Raw genomic sequence first — 12,769 nt, forward strand, 5'->3', positions numbered from 1 at the left:
AGTAAGTGCATTAAGATCCGTTGGCTTTTTTATAGGCTTCAGAGCTATGATATTTAAAGACAATGATGCACTTCATATCACTATGTAAACTATGAAGTTTACTATTCTTAGTAAATGGAGATTTTAAAAGCATTAAGGAAAAAAGCCAACTTGAGGTAAAATTATAAACCATCAATCTTTTGACCCAGAATATCTCTCTATTCAATAGTAGCTGCTATGAGTTGCCTCAATTTTCCATGAGGCAAAAATGGGAAAATTTGAGTTGACTTAGTCTCACCCTTAATTTCTCTTATGATACAACATGATTTTAATATAGTTTTAGTTTTAGTTAGTCTAGTTTTAGAGTTTATTCATTAAGAACTGAGAAGGGTAATTTGCTAGTATTAAAATGTAAACATTGTCTGCAACTCTCTACCTCTACTACAATGTTTTGACATATTTCATTATGAAGAAACAAACACAGAAGTAATTCTATTTATGATAGATTGTTAGTCAATAGGAACAGAATATTATGTAACATAGTTCTAGGCAAAATGCATGTTTCAACATATACACTTTTATTTATAAATTATTACCTTTATTACTCACTTCAGCATTGCAGTCTCCTCAGTAAAGCAGTAAATGTTAACAAGTAGAGCCCAACAACCATTTTCCTCTTTTCCTTAAGCAAAACTCAAAAGCAGTTACAGATTCATTGGTTCATTGCAGAGGCATCCCCTGCTTTTGAAAACTTTGTGCTAGGCCATTCCACTTTTACAAAAGACCAACGTTTAGTGCCTATTTTCAATAATTAAAAGAAATTCAAAGATGATTTTTGCTTTAATGACAAAAGTGAAAACAGCATCCACATTTGTTTTTCAGTAGCCATTCCAGAGAACACACACCCCGAGCTGGAGTGGATGGAGCTGCCAAGCTCCTTCCCAGGAACTGCTTTAGACAGGCTGTGTATTTGCCATGTCATTCCTACTTTTACTATATGTTCGTATTATTTTAGTTTTATGTGGTACTTGGTATGATTTGGTGGATTGTTCTGGTCTAGGAACACTATGAGTTTTTTCCATATACAATAATGGTAATTGTTTCTTCACTTGATGCCATTTTGGCTTATGGAATGTTTCATTGTAACACTCTACTTTTGGATAGCAGGGGAAATCTGTAACAGGAAAACAGTAAGCTTTGGGCTATTGCAAAAGATTTTTCAAATATTAATATCTAACTTGGAGAAGACAGGGAAGCAGTAACAAGGGAGACCAATTTTGTGCTATAGTCTGGCCTTATGTTGTGGCATGTTCTCAGCTGTAATATTTTTTTATTCTTTTTATGAAGATTTATTTTTATGCATACAAGAACTGGATGTAGGCCAGAGGTGTGGGGTGGGGTGGGGTGAGAGGATTAACCAGAGACAGAGTAGGGAGCAGAACAGGTGGATCAACTGAAATACACTGGTAAGAGGAGCAGAGGGTGAGACAGAAGAAGTCTGCTGCACCATGTGGGTCAACTCCCTGGCAGGGGATGTAACTAATGCCAGCTGTAATATTTTTAAGTTACAAGTAAGCAAGTAAAACAAACTTTCATATATAAAAAGAGAAAATGGTCCAGAAGTCTTCTATTCAAAGACAAATTGTTTTCTTCCCAGTAACTTATCAGAAAGAAATGGGTACTTAGAAAACCTATGGAATTCTTCAAATAATATTCAGGAAAAAATACAAAAATAAAAATAAATCAAGACCATAATTACAAAGTAAGACTTTCTTGTAAGATGACTGTCCCCTCTTTATGGATAGATACTATATAAAAGGGGCAGACAGAGCTCTATAATTCATCATGTTTATATGTAAACTCTCTAGCAGATATAAATCCATCTTTGTCTTCATCTTCTTTATCAAAAATATCCTCCACCAAAACATCATGATGACTTTCATTCACCACCGCACCATGTTTTTCAAATTCCTTCTTTAAGTACACTTTAACCTACAAAATAATAATTCTAATTAGTTAAGAGATCCACATTGAGCCAAACAATATCATAGGTTTGACTGGTCATTATTAAACTCTTTATAGTGACGACTAAATAACCATTTTATGATAGACTTGTAATGATAGTGAAAGAATTATAGGGCATGTCTTCCCTTAAACACCGTTGCTACAGTGCTACAGTAGATAGCATATTGCTCAGAGACAGAAATAAGGCTTATCTCATCTGAAAACATTTGTTCTTAATCTGAGTTGTAATAATGCCAAGTTTTTGAAAATCTGCTGTCCTTTCATCTACTGAATTACCCAGATCATGTTTTCTAACAAGGATCACAACTCCAGACATTTCACTTAAATGACTTTTTTTTTATAGAAGTGTCTGGGCATAGTACATGCTGTGGACCTCACTATGACTATACCACACAACCTTTTAATTTCAAAAAGTAAAGCAAAGTCCAGTCCGATGAGTGTTTAATCTAAATCTTTCCATTATCCTTCAGATGTTTAAAAATATAAACAAAATACTGCTTCCATTTAACCAATAGATTCACCATTATGGAATTCAACTTATATTTTCATTTTTAATCATATCTCTAGCACTCCTTTTATATCAGCAATTTCATATCTTCTTTCCTCTCTCTATTGCCAATATGCATACACCTGGAGCATATTTATTTGTAAGATTAAAATAATTTAATTCTGTTGTAAAAATTAAAAAAGTGTGGTGAAACTCTTCCGATTAATGTAGAATATCTGTAGGATATATTGTGTGAATAAACCAAGACACCAAATAGAATGTATAGTGTGCTATCTTTTTAATAACAAAGGGGGAAATAAGAATATGTATTCATATTTGCTTGTACTTACATAAAGAAACTATGGAAGGATATATTAGGAACTAAAATAATACAAGTGGATATGGAAGAAGGAGGCTCACACACCAGAAGACGATGAGGGTAAGAGAATGACTTCTTAATATCTTAAAATTGTTTGATTTTTTTTTTTGATCAAGTGAATGTGTTGAGTGTTCAAGAATATTTTTAATAAAAGGGAGTTAAGATTTATCTTGGATAGAAAAAAGTCATGGAGCTAGCAAACACCGAAAGGGTTCATAAATTTATAAGGCCATGATGCACTACAACTTTGCTTACTCAAGGCAGTCTTTTTTTTTTTAAGATTTATTTATGCATACAAGAACTGGGGTACAGGCCAGAGGTGTGGGGGTGAGAGGATTCACCAGAGACAGACTGGGGCACAGAACAGGCAGACTGACAGAAATACACTGCTGAGGGGAGCAGCGGGCAAGGCAGGAGAGGTCTGCCTCTCCTGTGTGGGTAAGCTCCCTGGCCAGGGATCGAACTCACACTGCAGTGGCTGTGGACAGCTTCCTAGGTTGTGTCTTAACCACTTGTGCCACCAGGGAGGCCCTTAAGGCAGTCATTTCTTGACCACCAGAGTGAAAATGATCAAAACATAAGAAGGAACTTAATTTCTGATGTGTCAAGCCAGAATGGAGAGCATAGGGATTAATTTTGACTTTCACTCTATCCACATATCAGCCCGACTAAGACAGGCGAGTACAGCAATGCCTGTGAAAGCCCAAGTTAGAGGGAGAAGACTTCCTCCTTTCTCCTCACCCAAAAACTGGGGCTTTGGGGTGGGGAGGGGCCTGGGAAAGGCTTCCTGCTGTGGAAAAGTTCAATCTGCAGTCCCCCTTCTCCAGGTGCTGAGCAAAACTGAACATGTGAGTTTCTTGCTATTAATTGCTTGGAAATAACTCTCTGCTAGGAAATAAATCTGTGTGTGTGTGTGTGTGTGTGTGTGTGTTCAAAAATGGGATTTGTCCAGGCAAAACAAATCTTTCAAAAACTTGGGGCAAGAGAAAGCTATATAGTGAACACTAAACATTGGGGAGGAAAAAAAACAAAAGAATGAATGATTATTTTTTTAAGTGTCAATATATTGAATGAATGAAACAATGAATCTATGAAAAGCCGTGGTATTTTAAGAAAAATAATATATAGCATTTTACCCCAACATTATTTTCTTTAAAAATATATTTCTAAAAAAGTCAGCACCCCCCAAAAAAAAATAAAAAAGAGGAATAAGAGAAAGAAAAGGTCACCTCATCTTTAGAGAGTTTCCAGTCATCATTAAGATCCATTTCTTGGAATGATTCATGGGATCTTGGTCCATTTCGAATCTCCAGGAGATCAATGTTGAATATTAATGTACTCTCAGGTGGAATTTTACCTGCCATGGGGAGAGAGGGGTTTAATTTTTATTAAAAAGCTTGGCCTTCTTGGTGGCTTGGGGTTAAGTCTCGGTGCTATGCTGCTGTCACTGCTGAGGCCTGAGTTTGATTCCCGGCCAGGCAGCTAACCCACGTATGGCACAGCAGACCTCTCCTGTCTTGTTCACTGCTCCCCTTAGCAATATATTTCGGTATATCTGCCTGTTCTGTTCCCCACTCTGTCTCTGGTGAATCCTCTCACCCCTCCTCCCACTGCCACACCTCTGACCTGCACCCCAGTTCTTGTATACATAAAAAACTAAAAGTAAATCTTTTTTTAAAAATAGTTCCCAAACTTTTGGTGAATGAAAGTTTATGTAATAAACATATATTTCTTTTAATTGAATTAAATGAAGAATCTTTCTAAGACAATCACATATGATGGAAATTCTAATAATTACATTTTATCCAAACAAATAGAATAAAGGAATAATCTAAACTCATAGACTAAAAGCAATGTTTTCAGCTTTGAAATAAAAAAAAAATTGTTTTATACACAAACATATGTCTAGTGTCCCAGGTATTAATTTTAAAATATAATTAAGATGTTACATATCAAGAATGACTTAAAGGGCCTTAGATAATTTGAAGTTAATTATATTACATGCAACTTACTAACAACCAGGTTAAGAAAGTCCAGTAGCACTGCCATTTTCTGCCACTGGGAGGCAGTATGTAACTAAGTGAGCTATGGCATCATGCTGTCATCAGTTCAGAAAGTGGGACTGAAGTTACTTGGCCTGTCTTAAACCTTAGTTTCCTCTTTGATAAAATGCAAATGACAAATATTGCCACTTCAAGAGCTTGTTGGGAAGATGAAGGGAAATAATCCATGCAAAATACCTAAATATGGATTATGTCTCTTCTTCCTGAATAGCAAACTTAATACGTTACCAAGATTAAACTCAGATAGACTTATGACACTCCAGCAATTTTAGAAATTTAGGAAATACCTCTTCTAATATAGAACATTATACCTATGTTTAAGGATTGTCACGGGGGCCTCCCTGGTGGCGCAAGGGGTTAAGTCGCAGCACTATGAAGCTATCTGCAGCCACTACAGCACAGCACAGCACAGCGTTAGCTCTCCTATCCCCAGAGGGCCAAGGAGTTACCCACATAGCACAGCAGACCTCTCCTGTCTCGCCCACTGCTCCCCTCAGCAGTGTATTTTGGTCAATCCACCTGTTCTGCTCCCCACTCTGTCTCTGGTGAATCCTCACCCCCATACTTCTGGCCTATACCCCAGTTCTTGTATGCATAAGTAGATAAATCTTTTTTTTAAAAAAAAAAAAAGAAAGAAATGTCATAGGCGGGGAAAACATTAAAGCAAATTCCTAGGAAATGAGATAAAAATCTTTAAACATGAACAGCTTTGTTAACATCCCCAAGGAATCAAAAAAACAAAAAACTTTCTCAGATGTATGGATACTTTTTATCAAGTTGTTTAGTTATAACTATAATACCCAGGTCTGAGTATGTGAAATAAATATATATGAATATTTCAAATATTTCTTAGTTCCTCCCAGCCCACATATTTTCATGAAAGAGCATTTGTAAGTGCAATGAAAACAAAACTTACACTGTATGCCGAAGTTTACCAATCCAGATCTAGACAAAGAAGGTACATGCACTAGAGGTCATCAACAAAACTGGTATTTTCCAAAGAAGGCATGCAAACATGGTACTAAAAGACTACAAAATTAGTGTTAAATACATATTAGCAGAATTAGTTTCATGTAACTTAGAAGGAAATGACTCACATTTAGATCTCTACTTGCTATCAAGTAAAACTGAGTTAAATACTACAGTTTGGAGAAAGAATAAAGGACTAATTATCTATAAAGTTTAAAGATGAAACAATAAAATACAGGAAAGTGATAGAATATATTGAAACATCAGAGAAACATTTTCTAGATACTTGATTTTCTTCTCTAACAAGAATGTCATTAAACAAAGAACTGAATTTGGTTAGTAAATCCTGGTTTCTGCAAAAGATTCATATAGCAAGTTTCCTTTTAGGTCACATAATGCTTCACATGACATCTATTCTTAAGAAACTGGGGCTAGAAATCCCAATTCCCACTGTACAAATGGTTAAATTAAGACCAAAGGATGCTGTGAACTATACTTAACTACATCAAAGAGTTTTGATAACACTAAATTTTTTCTCTTCATTTTGTGAGATACATGCCAATTGTAGAAAATTTGAAAAGAACCAGAAGTAAATAGAACTATCGGCCCCAAAGCCCATTGTTAATATTCCATGTATTTCTGGTGATTCACTTTGCATGTATTTTTTCCCAATACTTACTGTTATATACTATAGCTTTATTTTCTACTTTATTTTATGTATAACATATAATACACATTTTGGATATAGTAGTACTAAAAATCTTTGAAGCACTATTTTTACATAACTAAACCATGTCTTCTTCATCTAATCCCTTCCCTTTATAATCTAAGATTGGTTCCAGTTTTTCTGAGATTCTAAACAATATAGTGATAGGTGTTCCTGCAGTAAGGAACACAAATCTTTCACTTGATACCTGTATTCCATTAGGTTATATTCCAGTAAAGGAATTGTAACATAGATGTACATAAATATCTCCAGGCCTCTTGTAACTAGCCCTTTGGCAAACTGCAGAGGTTCCTGGTTGAACAGGAGTATGTGCCTGCTAGTGAACAAAGTAGCCCAAAGTTTCCCCAACTCATTTCATGCTACTCCATTATTTTTTAATTAAATTATCAAAAGTATTATAAAATAACTTTAAAAACAAATATGATAGAATCTTCAATAAGGCCTCTGTTGTGGGAGACTTTGATTGTGAGTCACACACAACTCACATCCAAAATTGCCTTTAATACCTTAAAATCTGTATTTCAACTGTTTGACTCAGCAAGACAATTATGTTAAGTAATTTTTCTTTTTGCATTGTTAAGACATATTGTGAGTCTCATTTGGCATGGAGACAAAAGATGTGGAGATGGAAAATGGTGATGCCTTGTCCAATAGTGTGAAATTACTTGATGCCACTCAACTGTATGCTTAAAAATGCTTGAAATGTTAAACATGTGGGGCCTCCCTGGTGGCGCAAGGGGTTAAGCACAGCACTGTGAAGCTATCTGCAGCCTCTACAGCACCAGTTCGATCCCTCGCCAGCCAGGGAGATACCCACATGGCGCAGCAGACCTCTCCTCTCTTGCCTACTGCTCCCCTCAGTAGTGTATTTCATTCTGTCTGCCTGTTCTGTTCCCCATTCTGTCTCTGATGAATCCTCTCACCCCCACACCTCTGGCCTGTACCCCAGTTGTTGTATGCATAAATAAATAAAAATCTTGGGGCCTCCCTGGCGGTGCAGGCAGTTGAGCACCGCACTCTGAAGCTGTCTGCAGCCTCTGCAGCATGGGTTCGATCCCAGCTGGCCAGGGAGATACCCACATGGCACAGCAGACCTCCCCTGTCTCGCCTGCTGCTCCCCTCAGCAGTGTATTTCATCAGTCTGCCTGTTCTGCTCCCTGCTCTGTCTCTGGTGAATCCTCTCACCCTCCCACGCATCTGGCCTGTACCCTGGTTCTTGTATAAATAAATAAAAATAAATTAAAATCTTTAAAAAAAAGAAATGTTAACATGTTTTTATATATATATATATATATACACATTACACCAAAATTTAAAATAACTCACTATATTGATGAACAATATTAATAAAGTACAGCTACAGAACCTTTTTCTCATTAACTCGGTTGACCATTTAGACAATATGGCCTTAGTTGGCTACTTTAAATGATAATCAAAACATAATTATATTTCCCAAAGAAATATTAGTTCTTTATTTTCTAGGGGGGAAAAACACAGTAGTTACACTAATTTCTGTCTCTAACCCAGAGAACTTAGTGCTACAGTAAAAATGTACAATGTTATTACCTTTTCCTTCTTTTCCATAGCCTAGGGCAGGAGGAATGATGAGCTTTCTCTTCTCTCCTACACACATTCCCATCAAGCCCTGGTCCCAGCCTTTGAGAGCCTCTAGGATGCCCAGGGTAAACCAAATGGGCTGACCATTGTTATGTTTGTGACTACAATAGAAAAAAAACACATTAGAACTCTTCAGTTACTTTATTTTTCCCTTATTGCTGGTGCTATATTTTTTCCACCCATCCATGGTTAACTTTATTAACGAGAAATTAATGAAAAGTTATTCTTTATACCCAAACATATACCCCCAATTTTTTAGCAACTTATTGGCCATCTTTCTAGATGCAAATTTCACAGTTGACTGAGGTAGAAAAGGGCAGAGGGAATAATCATAATAACCATTAACAATTGCTGAAGCATTTACTGTGTGAAGGTATTCTTCTAAACACTTTGTCTCTTCTAACTCCAATAATGATCATATAAGTACCATTATTTCCCTTTGTATTCATGAGGGCACTGAGGTTAAGTGTTTGACCTAGCTCCAAAGTTCAAGATCATAACCAACAAATGATGCTGAACCAGGAAGGCTAGTAGAGTGCAGAGAAGTTAGAAAATAATAGACAATGGATGAGTTTGGAAAGATGGCACAGAACACTGGAGAGGCAGGTGCACAGCATCACATGTATTGCCTCCAATGCAGACTGATGTAGAGTCTGCTGATGACTGATAGGGGAGAAATGCTTCTCCTCAACCCTGAATTCCCACTCAGACACTGGCCAGTTTCCTCTCTCTAAGGGTTTACTGAGAGGCTCTGCAGGGAAGCCTGGAGGAGCGGCCCCTCAGAGGATGGAGGAAGAAGGGATGGGGTAAGGGCCTCTCTGGTGGCGCAGGGGGTTGGGCACCACACTTTGAGGCGGTCCGCAGCCTCTGAGGTACGAGTTCAATCCCCGGCCGGCAAGGGAGTCAGACCTCTCCTGTCTCACCCGCTGCTCCCCTTGGCAGTGTATTTCAGTCGGTCTGCCTGTTCTGTTTCCCACTCTGTCTCTGATGAGTCCCCCTCACATCTCTGGCCTGTGACCCAGCTCTTGTATGAATAAGTGGATAGATCTTTAAAACAAAGAAAGAAAGAAAGAAAGAAAGAAAGGAATGGGTAAGGTAGTGCATGCATGGTTAAGGTAGTGCTCATGCACTGAAGAGAGGCCACCGGAAGAAAACAACCTATGAGTTACTGCAGCATCCTCAGTCCTATTGAGGACTGAGCAGCATCTAAGTTCATTAGCTTTCTTTTGTTACAGTAAGTAAAGTGTTTTATTCAAGGACACCTTATAGGTAAGAACTAAAAGTCACTACTGGGCTTTGTGGGTAACCTGATTACTAAATCTAGGTACAGGTCATTACTTCCTCTTTTCCTTAATTTCCACCATGATCAAAGCAATAAAATGGCAACTATAGGAAAATGGGGAAAGCTAGAGAATAAAGAAGAGAGAAACAACGCACCACCCAGCACTGACTACAGTATTGGCACATGTTTTGTCATATCTAAAGGACTTAAGCTACTTAATACATAGGCTATGTTTCCAGAAATGTGAAATATTTTTAATAAACTGATGATAGTATTCCTTCATAATACTCAGAGTTAGCAGCTCTAACATGATACTAGTCCCCTCATCAGAACTTTATTTACTTATTTTTTTTGTGGGACCCTCGCCAGCAGCCAGAGAACTGAACCGGCGCTGCAGAGTCTGCGGGCAGCCTCGCAGCCCAGTGCTCAACCGCTGCGTCACTTGGGGAGGCCCCTCATCAGAACTTTAGTAGCAAACTGCTAAATAATGTTCCACGGTTGCCACTAAAGTCCCCAGTTCCGAGACTGGAAAGAAATCAGGTTGAGTCTAAAAGAGATCAGACTAAAAATAAGAATGTAGTTGAAACATATAAATGCAAGTCATATTGTTTAACATTCACTGTGTCAATAGCCTTATTGATAAAAGGATAGGACTGTTGAGAGTTCTATAATTCTATCACCATTTTGGAACTTTTTGCTAGGACAAATAGAATTCAGAGAAGAGTCTTTCACTTGAAAAGCTCACAACAGATCAGGTCTGAATGCCATTAATGGCAGTTTATCAGAAAAAGAGGTCTAGGGTGGGCTGTGATTCTTTAGTTCATGCCATCCTCTCTACTTGTCTTTCCTGCCCCTTCTCCACAAGGAAATCTCCATCCCTTGTTCCTCTCAATTATGAACTCTGGGAAGTCTTACTTTTCCTTACTTCTCAGAGCATAATTAATTCCAGATTGCATTATGCTTTGTGAGCACTTTGAACATCCTCTACTCTATATTGTGAGTTATTTACTTGTCTTACTACCTCTGCAGACAGTGCACTGATAGAGGACTAGAACCCCATTTCAGTCATCTTAGCATCCCCAGGGCCTGCCTTGGGGGAGCAAACTCAATCAGGGTTTGATCTGGTGCATTGATGAATCAATGAATGAGAATGGAGAGAAGCCAAACTTTTTGAATATCTCTAGTATCAAGCACATAAAAGAAATACTTAGTAAATACCTTTGGAATGGAGTGAAGAGACTCATGCCTAATTGGAAATCATTACACTCAAAAATTTTTCCATGTTGCAATGTCTTTGTTTACAGAACAGAAATAATGATAATGTAAGCATCTGAAAATGCTGTAGGTATTGGATTAATCTCCAGTACCACACCGGTTAATAAAGTCTCTGAATTTCTAGAAAGAAACAAATCATGGTCCTGTGCCTAGACCAAAATGTCATCTGTCAGAACAAAAGTTAAATAGGTCAATGGACTAGCATTACCATACCCTTCAACAGATAAGTGCATGTGCTTTCTGCTGTGAAAAGTTTTAAGTTTTCTGCGAAAAGTTTTAAGTAATTTTCACATATACTAAGCTAAAAATGAACTTGAGAAGTTTCCCCTCAGGAATGGAGCTTGACATATAAGAATTCCTCTAAGCATTTTCTGCTTATTGCCTAACTATACACCTAGTTATTTCTGTAGTATTTCCACGATTCTAGTCCTAATGTTTATAGTGAAAAAATTAAGTGTTTTATGCCAACAAGTTTCAAATATGACTTTCAAGGCCCTCCTATCAGGTTGGATTCAAACGATTTGCTTTTCCGAGGAAGGAATAAAGTCAAGTACACGCTCCCTTTCCAGCTTAAGAGCTGGCAGAGGTGGGTGGATTCTTTTATTATTTTACTGTGAGGCATAATGACTTACGTGGAGTGAAATAAGGAGCCATCCTTTTCTAAGTATCCTTCATAGTGAACCAACATCAAATCCCCTCCTTTGGTCTTGCGATGGCAGATGAACGGCTTCTGGAGAACTTCAATCTTCACTTCTGGTTCAGGGATCAGAGCCCCACTCAAAGGAGTGACTAACAGCATAAGGACTGCGTTCCACAGGAAAAACCTCATGCTGCTGGAGCAGAGAAAAGTTCCTACAAAAACAGAGAAAGGGCCCCCGACCTCATAGAGTTAAGAAAGTAGTTGAAAGCTAAAGACAACTGGCCTCTTGCAAGTTCAAGACTCCCCCTACCCAGCAGACGTGGCACAATTACTACCCACAACTGTCCCAGTCCCAAGTCACCATAAAAGAGTTAAACCCACACCCGGCCTGATTTGCTCTTAGAGCACAGCCGCCGGGAAGAGCGGGCTTCCATTGGTCGATGGTTTTGTCCCTCACGAGCCTCTCCAGCTAATGATGCTGGGACCCTGTAGTTTACAGCCCCGTAAAGCTGGACAGTTACCCCGGGGCCAATCAATCCGAGTGGTCCTAGAGTGCGACGGATTAAAGAATTGCACAACCTCAGACTTTGGTGAAGGGGTGGAGACAGAGCTAACCGGAAACTCCTTAGCGGATTTACATCTGTAAAGAGTAGGGCGGAGCTTGGGGGAGCTCTGGAGCCTGGTGTACTAACAGCGGATTCAGTGAATATTCGTTTATTCTCATCCTCTGTGAGAGTCTCCCCAAAATTCCACAATCCAAGGCACCAGTTATGGTTTATTTAATTTACGATAAAGACTTAGCGCTTTAGCGTTCACAGAGCGTGTCCCTGTGAGTAATCCTCACTACACTGCAAGTAAAGCGATTGCTTTATCCCATTTAAAGGAAAAGCATATTTACACTAGGTATAGAGGTTAAGTGTACTGTGGAAGGTTAAGGTTAAGTTAAGGTTAAGGTTAAGTGTACTGTTGTTCAGCTCCAAAAGATTTAAGTTCCATCTTCAAACCTGGTCTTCTGCATAATAATTTATCACTTAGGTGACCTTATCGCAAGAGGGTCAACAATAGCCTGTATTGAGGATAAAAGAATGTGAAGCCTTATGTTTCAAAGAAGAAATAGCAATCACTGTTACGAGTTATTCAGACTCAGTTTAAATTTTTTAGTTCTACATTTTTTGCCTAATTTCAAAAGCAGCATACGTTCATTTGTAGTCGATTTGGATGAAATTGGAAAGCACTAAGTAGGGTTTCCAACTAAAATACAGGAGCAGAACTAAATTTGAATTTCAGATAATGCATCGTAACTTTGCACTAAAAAAAAGAAAGACC

General features: G+C 38.1%; 1 protein-coding gene across 1 annotated transcript; it reads right to left on the bottom strand.

Moving 5' to 3' along the window:
* Positions 1-1,549: 1,549 nt before the first annotated feature.
* FKBP14 (FKBP prolyl isomerase 14) lies at positions 1,550-11,647 on the bottom strand. The gene is made up of 4 exons (XM_084229314.1): positions 11,436-11,647; positions 8,196-8,347; positions 4,100-4,227; positions 1,550-1,971 (listed from the first exon to the last, which is right to left on the bottom strand). The coding sequence occupies exons 1-4, from the start codon at positions 11,630-11,632 to the stop codon at positions 1,813-1,815; spliced, it is 636 nt and encodes a 211-aa protein (XP_084085440.1). The 5' UTR covers positions 11,633-11,647; the 3' UTR covers positions 1,550-1,812.
* Positions 11,648-12,769: the final 1,122 nt, after the last annotated feature.

The sequence above is a fragment of the Talpa europaea genome (genome assembly GCF_964194135.1).
Source record: "Talpa europaea genome assembly, chromosome: 3".
In the NCBI taxonomy this organism is placed as follows: Eukaryota; Metazoa; Chordata; class Mammalia; order Eulipotyphla; family Talpidae; genus Talpa; species Talpa europaea.

Bases quoted from the DNA above. Each gene is read 5' to 3' on its own strand.
- FKBP14 (XM_084229314.1), bottom strand. From the start codon at position 11,632: ATGAGGTTTTTCCTGTGGAACGCAGTCCTTATGCTGTTAGTCACTCCT. The intron at 4,228-8,195 runs GTAATAACATTG...TCCCCATGGCAG, and splicing joins CTATGGAAAAGAAGGAAAAG to GTAAAATTCCACCTGAGAGT. The intron at 1,972-4,099 runs GTGACCTTTTCT...ATTATTTTGTAG, and splicing joins GGAAACTCTCTAAAGATGAG to GTTAAAGTGTACTTAAAGAA.